General features: G+C 49.5%; 1 protein-coding gene across 1 annotated transcript in view; it reads right to left on the bottom strand.

Moving 5' to 3' along the window:
• The window catches only part of MSI2 (musashi RNA binding protein 2), a 186,957-nt gene that overhangs the window by 18,314 nt on the left and 153,602 nt on the right, over nt 1-15,041 (bottom strand). The window contains exon 7 of the mRNA XM_031059770.1: nt 12,904-12,978. Coding sequence (XP_030915630.1) covers nt 12,904-12,978 — 75 coding nt within the window. The remainder of the gene's footprint in view (nt 1-12,903; nt 12,979-15,041) is intronic.

Genomic DNA, 15,041 nt, shown 5'->3' with positions numbered 1-15,041 from the left:
TGAGGAGGTCCTTGTGTCAAGATCACAAATTTGCTGGGATCAAGCAGAAAAAATTCAATGGAATGTGGTTTAAGAAAGAAAGAAAGAAAGAAGGAAAGGAAGGAAAAAGCTCTTGAGAGCAAACCAGCCGCAGATCAAGGAGCTCTATGACATCCCCCCTGCTCCAGGGAACTGAGCCCTCGCAGAGGAATGGAATGCTGCCAGCAAGATTTACTTAATTAACATTCAAAAGATCTGCCAGAGATTCTGACTTTCAATACATGTATTTTAAGAGGGCAATGGCAAAGTCCAGGCAACAAGCAAGAACCCCAAACCCCAAGGTCAATGACTCCAGGGAGGTTCCTGGTCCCTGGGAGCTCCAACTGCTCCTGCCACCCAACAGGACAAGCCTGGGGTGGCCACCACAATGGAACCTGGTCCTTAGGTGGGCACCAGGACCACGATCACAGCTGCTTTGCAAGGCTGAGGAACCACAGGAGAGCAACTGAGGCACTGAGAAAGAGAAGAGTGAGCCCGAGAGCGAGAGAGAGCCCAGCACACTACAGCCCACTACCTTCAGCACTATGGCTCAGCTACAGCTCAGCTACCAGGCCAAGGAGCAGAGCACTAGGCTAGAATAACTTGAAGCTACTTAAAACATCAATCAAAAAAAGACATACTTGCATTTAAATATGGTAATAGGGCTGTTGGGGGGAAAAAACATAGCACAGGTAAATGTATGCAGAGGATCCCCAGGGTGGTGCTCCTCAGAGAGCAGCACTGCACAGCCAGCCCTGGTCCTCTGGTGAACCTGTCAGCTGGTAACTGCTACACCTCTGTGGAGTGGGACGTGGGGGAAGCACATTCACACTGGGGGATGCTATAACCAGCGCTGAACCCGAGTGTTAAACTCTCTCTCACTGGATGGAGCCATCAACCCTGGCTGGGTCCCCCCACACGTGATTAGGGCTGGAGTGAGAGGACTTTGGTGTTAAGAGTAAAATCACCTTCCAAAGAGCAAGGAAAGCACGTGCAGGACAAGGGCTGAGGCTCTGGGGCTTCATTTCCATGCAGAGCCATGTCTGGGCCAAGCTCTGGGCCCTCCCATGGCGCTCGGGCAGGAGCAGAGTTGGCACTGTCCCCTGTCCCTCCCTGCCCCCCATGATCCAAGAGCAGTGTCCTCAGCGTTCCCATGGCACCTCCACCACCAGCTGGCCACCCACAGATCTCTCATTTGGAGGCTCCAGGGGCTCCCTAAACCATCCATAGGGGACTGGAGGAGCTGTGGATTTTCCATGGAGTAAAACGCCTCTGCCAAAACCAATCAAATACCCTTCAAATCACCAAGCATCCCCTGAGAACAGCACAAAAAACAGGGCTGGAAAGTTTGTTTCTCTTGTTCAGCTGCCAGGGACACTCAGGATCTATTTGAAATGCAGGACAAAAAGTTTTGCCATGCAAAAGAAGAGTGAAATAACAAGGGTGGAGAAGGCGCTCCACGGAAAGAGCCCGAACAAAGGCTCCCTTATTGCATTCCAGTGGACAGATGTGTGAAAAATTAATCCCTGTGCCCCTGAAGAAAGCTTTTATCCCAGTTCTGAGATAAAAGCATCCCTGAGACACGGCACTCCAAACAGCTCCAGTGTGAGCGCTGCTCGCTCCGTGCGGGAGCGCCGCAGGCCCCGCGAGCAGGAGATGGAAACTGGGATTGATTGTCAGGACTGGCCAAACCCCCCTCACTGACACACTCACAGGATGGCTCCAGCTCTGGAGGATCCCCCCATCAATCCAGCCCACTGAAAGCAATCGATGCCCTGCAAAAATGCCCTTTGCCAGGCACCACGTCCACGGGCTGGCTCAGCTGGGAGCAGCTTCCCTGTCCCTGCTGCTGAGCCACTAATGCTGTGTGACCTCCACCACTGTGCCACCTCACTGTGCCACCTCACTGTGCCTCCCCAACCCCTTCAGCAGAGACGGGCAGCTGACAGCACCCCGCTCTGCCTGACAGGGATCCCAGCAAGGAGAACTGGTGGCCAGCAGAGTGAGAGAACAGCCCCAGTGCCCCTCTCTTCCCTCAGCAATGCCTGGGAGGTGCAGGCATCTCCAGGAGACAGCAATGGCATTGGGGATGCTGCTGTGGGGTGCCAGCAGCCCCTTTGCTCCCTGCCCCAGCTGCCACAGCCTCCCAGTTCGTTTTACCAAGCAGCTCGGAGCTAAGTGGGTGCCAGCAATGGGTGCCTGGACAAGAGCGTCTCGGAGCCCAGGGGAGCACTGATGGCAGCACCCCTGGGTCCCACCCTGGACAATCAGGAGCATGGCCAGCACCAGCCCCACTCCCTCTGAGCCTTCTGAAGTCACCTGGAAAATCAGAAGGGTGGAGGGAGAGCTCAGTTCATTCCCAGTGCTTGTTTAAAGCACTGATTCCTGCTCAAATGACCCCTGTGCATTGTGTGCCCGCTGCTCCCAGCTGCCCAGAGGAAACAAAGCCCAGAGCCATTGCAAAGCCAGCAGTGCCCACTTTAAGCACTGCAATTAGAAGGTATTTTACAATAAACGTTCTGCTCTGGGCTCACACACTGTCCAGGAAAGCCCTGAGGATTCACAGCAATTTCATGCTCTCTCATTGCTCAGAATGAGCCAAAACCAGCGTTCCAAGTGCAATTTTTCACAGATAAATTTTCCTGCTTCCTGCATCAATAGTTTCACTTTAAACAGTGAAGCAGTGAGGGAAGATGGACAGATCTGGGTTAAATTCTTTGCCCTGAGCTCCAGACTCAGTCCATGGCTGCTGTTGTCTCTCCAAGGCACAGGTGAGTTTGGGAGAAGGGGGCTCCCAGGATGGCACAGCCCTGCAGCAGCACTTTGGGCTGGAGCACACAGCCCCACTGCCCTGCTCTGGGCACTGCAGTGGGAGCCCAGGATTCAGCACATTTCCAGGGGCTTTGTGAACAAATCTGGCGAGCACAATGCTGCCTGAGCAGGGCCAGTGTTCACATGGGCTTTAGGGGCTCACAGATCTCTGCCCTGCTCCATCTCCTGCTCTGGTGGGACCACTCCTTCTTAGATCACCGAGTTCTCCTGCCCTCCAACCTGGGCTTGGCTACAAGGCAACCACAAAGGAATAACCTAAGAACCATCTGCACCCCTTCCTACTGCCAGGACCCTCTTCCTGCAGCTCTGGCTCTAAGGGAAATCACTGATTCCTTCAGCCCTGCTCTGATCAGCCTCTGAAGACCCCAAATATCTTGCATCCTCAAAGCACACACAACCCTATCCTTGACAACCAGTCAGACTACAGGAATCAACCCAAAAAAAGGGCAGAAAGATCACAAAATTAGTCCTTACATGAAAAAACATCATGCAAAGAATTTCTTCTTAGTGGCCAAAGCACTTGGGCACCTGAGGTTGCATGTTCAGACTTCAGCAATGAGCACAGGGATTTAAAACAAGGAAATGGAAGCTGAGATGCCCAAATCACCACCTGGCTTCAGAAAACAGCCAAAATCATGGAACAGGCATGGAGAATTAAATAAAAGCCACCATGAAACTGCACCTAAGCAGCAACCCCGCTGCTCTGTGCTCATGGGGAGTTTGGAGTGCTCACACACAAGCACCAGACTGGTCTGTGCAGGGTCTTCTGGGGGTCCCTGTGCTGAGGGCATCGAGCTCAGGGCTTCCTTTGCCCCCCAACACTTCACTCCTTACACCCCTGGTGCTCCCCAGTGCTGACCTGAACCCCAGGGGCTGATCCCCCTTTTCAAGTAGAGTTCCCAGGGGCTGATCCCCCCTTTTCACACAGAGTTCCCAGGGGCTGATCCCCCCTTTTCACACAGAGCTCCCAGCAGCTTTGATCAGCCCAAAAAGCTGCACCAGGCTCACAGCTGTCATTTCAGATGGGTTCTCGCTTGCATTATTTTTCCATTAGGCTGTGTTATCCTCTTTGGAGGATCTTTAGGCTTCATTTCAAAAGTATCAGAGACTCAAAACCATGAAGCAGAAGAGCCTGGTAGTTTTTTTTTTGAAGGCAGGCAGGCGTGGGTCCAATTTACCGGGCAAAAATGTCGTCTTTAATGGTGAACACACACAAGGGAAAGCTCCATTCCAAAACAATCCCTTTATGTTTAAAACCTTCATCTTCCAGGCTCTCTGTCTCACACTCCCCCTCCCTTTCTATAAGGAAACACAAACGAGAAAGAAAAAAAAACCTGCTACTACTCCAAGGTTGAGATGAAGAACTCAGTGCTGAATATTTAGAGAAGAACATACACCCAGAGAAATCAAATGTTCCCTAGAACTGATCAAAGATCGGGGTTCTACCACATCATTCACAACTCATTACCACTGTTTAGTAGCAATTAACTCCTTGGGATTTGATTGCAGACGCTACGAAGCTTTCTCAAAGTTTGCAGAGTCTATGAAGCTTTCTCCATCCACACCACAGCTGAGGAACAGGACCCAGCACAGCAGGGCAGAGCTCCAGGGAAACAGGACAGCACTTTCCTAAAGGTCTGATCAATTCTATTAACACTTTCAGTATCTCCAAACCTACTCCAAGTTCTCTATTGAAACAGACCCTGAAGTGCTTCCCTTTGTCTTTTTCCATTGTGTTACATCAACCTTGTTAAAATCTCTTCCAGCAAATTAGGGAATTTCATCCAGAACACACATCCATGTGCATCATGGACCCTCATCCCAGAGCCCTGCATCATCCAGGGCACAGCTGGACCAGGTCTGTCCCATGTCTGATACCCCCCCACGTCTGTTTGCAGATGGATTTTATGCTGAGCAAATATTCCCATTCTGGAATCTCAACAAAACAATAAATCCCAAATATAGTTCATTCAGAATCTGGCACTTCCACTTTATGTACAGTAAATGATCCATTTTTCAGCTGTTGGGACTCTCAGGCCGTGATCCTTTTAGGATGAGAATGGTGCATTTCTGCCCAGTAATTACTTCATGCATCAGTGAGACAAAGCCTTGTTTGTCCCCAAATTATCATTCTGTGGCATTTCAAGTGCAATAACCCTTTTGCAGCTATTTCACTATATTGAAAACTGGGAAACTTCTCAAAGGCAAACAGTTTGTTTAAAAAAAGGCACTTATTCAAAAAAACACAAACCAAGAAGCAAAAGCTGGTAGCTGATTTAGGTTACCAACATCCAATATCCAACCTAACCCTGCCCTCTGGCAGTCTGAAGCCATTCCTCCCTGTCCTGTCCCTCCAGGCCCTTGTTAATAGTCTGTCTCCATCTTTCCTGTAGGCTGCCCTGAAGCCTTCTCTACTCCAGGATGAATAATCCCAATCCTCCCAGCCTTTCCCTGTAGGAGAGGTGCTCCATCCCTTTCATATCTTGGTGGCCTCCTTTGGACTCATTACGACTCATTTTAAAGGCCAAAGCCAAAGACTCATCACAGATTTTAAATCAACAAGTTAAGTACAAAGGAAAGGATGGCTGCAGGGGCAGAACACCCAGGAGCTCACTGGGCCCAATTCAGCAGCTCTGAATTTCTGCATTTCAGTCACCTGCTGCTGGATGAACAAGGGCAGGTTCGATGGAAGCACATTAAGGCACCTATTTGGAGTTCAGCAACGTGGCACTGATTTGCTTCAAGCCTCATTTCCGCTGCTCTGATGGTAAAGAAAATGAGCTGTTTGGTTAAGCTGCTTGTCTCAATTTTTATGAATGATCTAAACTATCTGGGTAAGTATTATTTAAAGACAGGTCCTTGATGATGAACAAAGGCATAAAAAGAACTCATGTCTGGAGGCTGAAGCTGAAAAAATTCAACACAAAGAGGCAACTTCATAAAAGAGAAGGCAGTAAATCACAGGACAAGGTTATCAGAGGGTGGGGAACTCTTCACCATTCCTGTGCAGCTCACCCAGCACAGCCATCACTGGCAGACAGGGACCTCCCCAGTGCCTCACTGGGCATTCCATAATCCATATTATGAAAGAGGTCACAGGAGAGGGTTGGGATGCTGAGCCCAGAGATCTTCAAGGCATTGCTGCAGCAACTACCATCACTGCTCCTGGGCAAGGCAGGACGTGGAAGCTCCTCAATGGCCAGCTGGAAACCCTACTGCTACAACACTCACATTTGAATGTTTCTGTGCTATAAGGAGACAGATCTTGTCCAGTTCTTTGCAACCCCAGCCCCAGTTTTCAACAGCTTTAGTTAACAATTGTCTCTGCTGAGGCACAAGGTAGGGGAGCCATCGTGCTTGGACACAGAGAATTCCTTAGGGCAGGATGGGCATTACCAGAGCACACTCCTCCTTCTGCAGGGTTATCCATGTTTTCCTCCACACACCAGTGTTTGTGTTACGCCTCTTTACTCCTGTGAATAATTGCTCTCATTAACCCTCCTGGTCACTGCAGCTGTGGCCTGCTCTCAGCTGAATCCATCGCTCTGGAGCTGCAGCACCGCCCCAAAACACACAGGGCCCCTTAGACACCAGCAGCTTTGATTCCCTTTCCTTTTCTCTCCTCTCTGCCCCTTCAGGATCACTCATTTTCAGGGCAACGAACCTCAAGTTTTAAAGCCTCTAACACCAGGCACAGATCAGTGAGCAGCCGAGAACAGGACAATCAGTGTTCAAGTTCAACATTCAAGATGTTCTTATTTCTCAGTTATTCAAGTTATAAGTGGAGAAAAACCTAATGAAGGACCTGGGCAGTTTTGGGCATCAGCCAGACATGATATATAGCCAAAGCTCCAGAGCAGCCTCACTCACACTGAGAGGATGGGGCAGGAAAAGGGGACAGGCTCCACTGTCACCAGCCACGCTCTGCTGCCACTGACAGTGCTGGGAGCCAGACCATCAACACAGACCAACAGCTTCTCTCTGGAAAATCTCACCCTAAATCTAACAATAAGGTTACTTTAAGGGGTAGGGGGAAATAGAAGACGAAAAAAGGCTTTTACACAATTCTCTGCAACATCAAAATCCACAGCTTTTCTCAGAAAAACCGTGCCTTAAAGGCAAAGGTGCTTCAGCTCTGCTTCGACTCAGAGAACAGCTCTAGAGACCATTTCTTCCTGCAAGAAAACACAATAATCTAAGCAGAACTTGAAGGAGAACCTTCTGTCTGGAGATTTATGGGCTCTGCTATATTAATTTCTCAGTTTGCTGTCTGCAGCTCCAGCTGCTCCTCCCTCCAGGGATGCGCCTGCAATGGGAACGGCCCCTCCTCAGCAGAACACCCAAAACCTTAATTTTAAACCAGGTCCAGTCTAAAGGCTTTGTTTTCAGGGCTGGAGGCTGAAATGGAGAGGTGGGAAGAGGTAACTCAGGTGGTTCCAAGAGATTCCAAATGCACTCTGTAAACCAGTGATGCCATGCAGATGCAGTGATGTGTTTAAACAAGGCATGCAGTGCAGGGCAGAGCAGAGCAGGTTTAAGCAGCTAAGAAAGGGTTAAACAAAGGAGTGAGAAAAATCTCCAGCTCTGTTCCATGTCTCTTGCTGTTACAAGGCTTAACTAACTGAACAATTTAAAACAGGTTTTACATTTCCTCCTCCTATTTTGCAGCTGCCACCAGGTCCTCCTCTTCTGAGCGTTACGTTTGATCATTCCAGTATCACAAACTTTGCTCCCATTAGTAAATGTTCTACAAGCCTCACACTCGTGTAACAGTGCTTGAAGAGTGCTTTACAGAGCTGACCCCTATTCACACACACTTCCTCACTCCCTGTGGGTACAGAAGCCATGTGCAGGCAGCACTTTAAGATCACTTTGCCTCACCAGAGCAGGAAGCTGGGTGCCCCAGCACAGGGCAATGTGTCCTGGGGACATGAAGTACCCCGTGCCCCAGGCTGGCGTTTTACACCACTGCAGTGGGACAGAGGGAATGGTTGGCTTTTTGGGATGCTGCAGCCACATCCTTTTCCATCCCCACCGCACTCCCCTTCGAGGTCATTAACCAAGGGGGAACCTGTGCAGCAGAACTGGCATCGGGGTGCCCTAAGCCCCAGACACAGGAACCTCCTTCCCTCTCCTCCTCCTCCTCTCAAGACACCATGACAAAGAAGCCTTAAGCACAACATAGTAATTCCCCTTATCTTTGGCACCAGTTCCTTCTCCTCACCTGGAAAATTCCTATTTTCTAGTCCTTACCTCCTAGGGGAGCACCACACGTAACTGTACACAGGATACCTCCCTGCCCACACTGATGGCTGAACACTGTGGGACTGGCATCGGGAAAGAAACTGAATTAAGCTCAACAGAAAGTTGGGTTTAAATGCTCTCACGGTAACAAATCCCATCAGTTTGAGACTTTGAACCATCCTGTGTTGCATTTCCACTGCCCCAGGCACTGCAGGAGCGTGACCCAAGGCTGAGCCCATGGCCTTTGCAGCACCAGTATTAATAAGCAAATATATTTCCCTGAGCTCTGCAAAGTTTGTGAAAATATTTGTTTTCCTCACCTCTCACCATATACAAAGGTTTTAATAAGCTTTAACAAACATACAAGCAAACAAACCCTTAATTAAAATAAATAATTTAAATTTCTAACCTGAAGGCTTCTATGAAACTTCGACAATCCCCAAGCACTCAGGTGATGATGGGAGAAAACGTAACTGGGATAAAGGACAGTGCAGAACATCCCACCACAGTGTGGAGCACCAGGGGGGATGCTGCAATTTCCTCTCCCCCCAGTTAGGAGTGTGTTTTGTCTTTTTTTTTGGTATAATTTTTGCTGTAAACACACCTTGCATGTAACTGTTCCTCTGCAGGTTCTTCAAACGGTGGGTCACACGTTTTGAGTGATGATTTTATTATTTTATTCAACTGTCATTGGTACTGGTTATTTGGGGTGTCCAAACCAAAATATTAAAATTGCAAGCTAAGAGAGCAGCAACACAGCAGATCCGTTGTAAACAATTTATTATTATTTTCTACCTCAGTTACTTACAGGAAAAAAGTCATAAAAAAGAAAAAAAAAAAGAAAAAAAAAGAAAAAAAAGAAAAGCACAGATGGACTATTTACAAAAAATGAGAAAATTCACAATAGCCGAAATGTTTGCAAATCATGCACACTAAGACAAATTCACAAAAGCAAAGCAATTCATAGCAAAAAACCCCAAACAAAATAATAAGAAGCCATACAGATTAAAAAAAGCTATTGCCTGCAGAAAAGTCAAAAGAAAACTACCCAAGTATTACATCAAGCATCTTTAATGAAATGAACAGCACAGCCATGGATTGTAGAGCCTTTGACACTGACATTTTAAACAAGTGGATTAACAAACATTAAAATGCATTACAGTTCTACTGTAAGCATGCACCATACTTCTCACAAACTTATCAAATGGGTAGCAACACTTCAGGAAGAGCAGAATTTAAAGAGAATGGTGTTTTCTACCCAGAAGTCCAGAATCTGGTCATGTTAAATAAAGCCAATGGATGGAGGCTTGCAGCTCTCCTGCCACGTGGGTGGGGATGAAGAGGAGCAGGGTGATGCAGCTGAAGCAGGGAAAGCTTGGCCACAATTTAGGAAATTTGCCCATGATTTGCAAGCAAAGTTTGGAAGGAGAAGCAGCTGCAGGGAGTGTGCAGGACCATCGCTGGTCAGAGTTAGATCAAAGAATCAGAGAGACCCAGACTGGTTTGGGTTGGAAGGGACCTTAAAGCTCACCCAGTGCCACCCTTGCCGGGGCAGGGACACCTCCCACTGTCCCAGGCTGCTCCAAGCCCGGCTCTGGGGGCAGGAATTGCTGTGGGGGCAGCAGCCCCGAGCCCCTCTCTGGGTGCCATCTCACCAGGGCCCTCGTGTGATGGTGGCAGCTCCCAAAGAGCCCCAGGCCAATGGGACAGGTGTGGGGCTGTGACACACGGGGTGACACAGCTGGGTCCCACAGCCCTGCCAGGGACAGGGGACGCCCCTCAGGGTGGGGTTTGTGCCACTGCTGGATGTCACCACATTACAGAGCGCCAGTCACTCTCTCTGGGGCTGTCTGTGAGACCAAATCAACCCAATCATCCTTCTCGCTGCGTTGATAAAGTGATTTCTAAGAAGTTTGTGAGAAGTCATGCCTTCGGAACGCCCCTGACCCCATCCTTGTGAGTTACATTCCAAGTGGGCATTAAAAACTCATAACAAAGCAGAGGAAAAAAAAATTAAATAAAAAAAAAAAGCAAACTCAAAGCAGTGAGGATATGGAGCCTTTAAAAAAATAAAAATAAAATAAAAAGTCCAGTCAATCAAACCAGCCAGTAAGAGCAGCAATTTTTCAGTGGACATTGATATTAAACATGGACCACCCAGGCTTTCTCTGTCTCTCTCTCATTAGCACTGTAGTAAACCCCGATTAATTTGTTATGCATCTTTAAGAACTAGTTGATAAAAATTATGTCTTGTGAAATCGGCAAATAGTCTGCAAAGTGAAATAAGAACAGAAATTAATAGATTAAACTGAAAAGATAAGTCCCAGAAATAAAAAAAAAAAGAAAAAAAAAAGAAGAAGATACACAGAAAGGGAATGATTGCAATTAAAATAAAAAATAAAAGAGGCAATGTACTGCATGAAGAAGGGTTGGGAGGAATAATGGGATAGGAGGAGATAGAGCAGCTGCCAAAGGGCTGTGTGCCCTGCCCCTGGAGCCAGGGGCTGTCCCGTGCCATGGGCAACGCTGGAGATGTGGGGGAGGACATGGGACAGCCCCTGAGGGACAGGGACAAGGGAATGGGAATGCAAATAGGTGGGTCATGGCAGAACTCCTGGGAGCAGCCCAGAGTGTGACTGAACGTTTTTCTGTGTATTTGTACTGAGGCTGCACCACCAGGGCAGGAGGCAGGGGCAGCTCTCGGACCCAGCACGCTCCTGCAGAAACAGCCAAGATCTCCCCCCAAATCACAACACTGAGGTTTTAAACCTGACACCTGCCTCCTCCTGAAAGGCTCCCTGGCACCAAGCTGTGCCCTGTGGCACCGGGCTCTCTGCCCCAAACAAACACCGCAGCAGCAGTGGGGACAGCCCATCCTGTCCCATCCCCAGCAGTGGGGACAGCCCATCCTGCTGCTGCACCATTCCCCACCCCACACCTCCAGCCAGCACGCTCTGATGGGCTGGGATTGTGGACACCTGAGAAACTCCCAACAACTCTGGAAAGCTTCTGCTTGCTGCTAAGGAGTAACTGACCCAAGTGGGAGGGGAGCAGGGGCAGAGCCAGGGGCAGGGGAACTCAGCAAGGTGAGACAGGGCCCTGAGCATCTCCTGCTCTCCTGCAGTGACCCACAGCTTTCTGCTGGGGACAACCCACCTGGATTTATTTTCCATATTCAATATCTGCAGGAGACTGAAAATAACCAGGCAGTAACTCCTGCTTTGGTAAAAACAGGCCCTTAAAAAATACATCTAAGAAGGGGTCGAGCCAAAGGTGCCTTTGCTGTCAGTGAGCAAACACGGTCGCTTTAGACGTGTTTATAATTAAACTCATCTAACCTCTGCAGATTTCTGACATTAAACCTATCAAAGGAGTCGCTCCTTCAATGCCTTCGGATGAATCAGCTGGTACATGGAACTGTGAGGAGTCAGAGCCTGAGACAACACACAAACACCTGCTGAAGCCTCCTCCTCACCTCCAGCTCCTGCCAGACCGGACTGTCCCGCTGGTTCCAGAGGAACCAGGTGGTGTCACCTGCATCTGGGGACAGCTGCCGTGTCCCCGCCAGCACCGTGCCACCCCAGCAGCTCTGCTGTCTGCCTGACACCCCAGTTGTTTCAGACCTGGCCTGGTCCAGGTGGGAAGATGTACCACAGGTGGGAAGAGGTGGCTCAGCTTCCAGAAGAGCCCTGGCACTTGTGAATTCGAGTACACAAACCCTCACAGGGCTGTTCCCCTCGGAGTTATCAGTCCTGCAAGAAACAGCCGCACAATAACCCCATCCCAAGGACACTGCTCACCCTACAGATGACAACAATCTGCATTTTTCCACAGCAGGGTCTCATCCTAATGACCTAGGGCTGCACACACAGCTCCACGCTCGCCCCAGCACGCTGCAGGTGTGGCCAAGCACTGTCCACATCCTCAGCCACCCTAGAGAACCTTCCTGTGAGGTGCTGGTTTCCCTCCTGCCCCCACCTAACAGCAAAGCCACTGCTTCACTTGTCCCAGCTGCCTGGGAGAGCGCTGGGGTGAAAGGAAACCCCGAGCCCTGGGCGGTGCCATCCCACTGCGGGGTGTGCTGGAAGGGCACACTTGCATTTTGGATGGGCTTTGTGGGATGCCCCATCCCTCAAGTGCTCAAGGCCAGGCTGGACAGGGCTCTCAGCAGCCTGATCCCGTGGAAGCTGCCCCTGCTCACTGCAGGGGTGGGACCTTTGGGGGTCCCCTCCAGCCCAAGCCATCCTGTCCTGTGCTTCCATCACCTGATTTCTCGGCTTGGGGATCCGACCTGAGCCCAGGGCCAGCCCCACACAGCTGCTCCTGGAGGGACCCCCAGGGCCAGCCCAGAGCACGGCAGGGCGGGCTGTGCACTCAGCAGTGCAGGTTCACTTACCCCAGGCCAGCACGGGGAGCAGCGTGCGGGCCCCTGTGTGCGTGTGCGTGTCTGTGTGCAGCTCCGCGAAGGAGAAGCCCAGCAAAGGGAGGGGGACAGCTCTCCAGTGGTCTCTCTTGCTTTTATGGTTTTAATTTAAGAAGTTTGTTTTCAAATAACCAGTACCAATTTATACATCAGGAAAAAAATGTGTTGAAAGTATGTAGGAGTGGAAAAATTTGGATGGCTGCTTCCAGTCCTAAGTTTTTGAGTCTATAAATAGAGTCTATCGGAATATTTCTAGTTAGTTCTGGGGAAAGTCAGCTGCTGTGCTGGGGATTGGCTGTGATCCCAGAATGAGGAGGGGAAGAAAAAAAAAAAAAAAAGAAGGAAAGAGGGGAAATAAAGCATATCTGCAAATGAAATGTACATACCTGGGAACTGATAACTGTAACTTGGGGCAAATCCAGGATATCCTCGGCCATATGTTGCAACAAAATTCGGGTAACCTTGATCACAGACATGTAAAAAAAAAACAAAAAAAAAGAGAGAGAAGTTTGAGGATTAATGAAGGGGTTTTTTGAAGGTTTTTGTTTGTTTGTTTTTTAACACAATGCACAAAGACAGGGAGGATGGGTGAGACCTAATTTTACGGAGGGTATTAAAAAATGAGATTTATTCTGCTCATGCCAAACTGCAGAGAGGTTTCATCATTATCCTGAATAGAAACATCTCGAGCTGGCCCAGCTCCGAGCAGGAGCCCTGTCACTCTGGTAATTAACATGCACTTTGGTGTCTGCAGCCCAAGGACTGTGCATACTTGTTAGCTGGAAGAGTAAATGCCAAATGCTAAGGCTAAACACATAACACGGGTTTGCTCTGACATTTGGAGAGCTTACAATGAATGTACTTTGCTTCAGAGCTATTGACAGTTGGAGATTAAGGTAGTAGTAATTCTTTATCCCGGGAGTGTGAAGGACAACAGTTAACACATCAAAGAGTTGGAGGCAGCGGCAGCAACGAGCCAGGGAGTCAAAGAGCTTTTAATTTTTCAGGAAAGTAAAAGGAAGCTGCCCGAGGTGCTTCTGAAGGCCCCTTCTGAGGCAGAGCAGCCGACCTCGGGCAGCTTTGGGAGGTTTATTAGGAGAAAAACTCACTTGAGAGCATTTCGTGAATAAAAACAGTGAAGGCACAAAGTGGCAACTCTGCTGGCTTCACTCTCCTGCCTGTGAAGGAATGTGCTGGATGTCCCACTGATCTCTGGCCATGAGTGGGCTGGCAGCAGCCCTGGGGTCACACACTGTGCCACCCCCTGCTCCCCACAGGGGCTATGTGCTCTGACTTGGATGGCCAATGTCCCAAGGTGTCCTGTACACTCAGGGGGTTTCCTAAAATTCTACCCCCACATTGATCCTCAACATTTCCTCACTCAGTTTTCCTAAATGCAGGCACTGTGCAATTCCAGTGCACTGAACACTACAGAATGAGCCTCAGCATCAGCCAGGCCTCTCCAAACCAAGAACCCATCAGGAAAAGTTCTCTCCTGCTGTCTGAAGTCAGTGGGAATGCTGGCAGCAGCTGGGCTGGAGCCCAGAACAGGCTCAGCAGCCGAGTGACTCTTCTGGGGGGCTCCCCCCCTGCTTTGGTTCCTCCTGTAACACACTCCTCCATCACTCAGCCGCTCTCCTGCTGCAGCAAGCCCCTCCGTTTCCGATCAGATTTATACATACGTGCAGCGTACTATAAATCATAATCTAGAAGTGGAAGATAAAAATGCCTGGATGAATTCTGATGTGGGATTAGGCAGTGCCAGGGAAGGCAGCCCCGCGACGCCCAGGACATGTACACACCACTGAGCCCTCCTTGCACAGCTCAACAGCTGGATTCCCTCTGAAATTAATCACCTCTGTCACTAAGTCAGATCTTTCAGAGTTAAGCTTTACAAACCTTTTTTCCTTTCTTTTTTTTTTTTAAGCAACACTATTGATAAATGGATTGTTTGCTAAGTAAGTAGCGCCATTAACACCCCTGAAAAATCGCTCTGCAGCGTCCACTGCAGCCCCTCTCTCCTTGCCAAGAGGAGGAACTCCGTTTGCTCTGTCTCAGACAGTTCTGAAGCAGATCTGCCAGCTCACAAGGGCCAGGGCACAGTGCTGGCAGCACTGAGCTCTGCAGGTGTGGTACCTGTGGCCCCAGCCAGAGCAGCACAGTGGGGGATGGCAGCTGCCCACCGTGCTTTGGGTGCCACCTCTGCTGCTGCCTGCCCTGGCACGGTCCTGGCTCTGACCCCAGGGCAGCCCTGCTGTCCCTGGCCAGACCTGCCTGTGCCTGACAGCCCCAGCAGCAGCCAAGCTGCCCTGGGGCTCTGCTGGCACCGCCAGCACTCAGCGCTCTCAAAGTCAGGCAGATGAAATCATAAATTTATAATACAACATTACTTCAATTTTCCTCTTCATTTACTGCTGCAGTGCCCAGCTCTGCTCTAACGACTCGAAGCCTGATCCTCGTGGGGACATTGCCTGGCTGAATATCAATGGTGTTTAACACCATGCCTACATGGATGCTCCATCAG

The sequence above is a fragment of the Geospiza fortis genome, unplaced genomic scaffold, assembly GCF_000277835.1.
Source record: "Geospiza fortis unplaced genomic scaffold, GeoFor_1.0 scaffold538, whole genome shotgun sequence".
Classification (NCBI taxonomy): Eukaryota; Metazoa; Chordata; class Aves; order Passeriformes; family Thraupidae; genus Geospiza; species Geospiza fortis.
The sequence above is the reverse complement of the archived record's forward strand: the minus strand, read 5'-3'. Positions and strand labels throughout refer to the sequence as shown.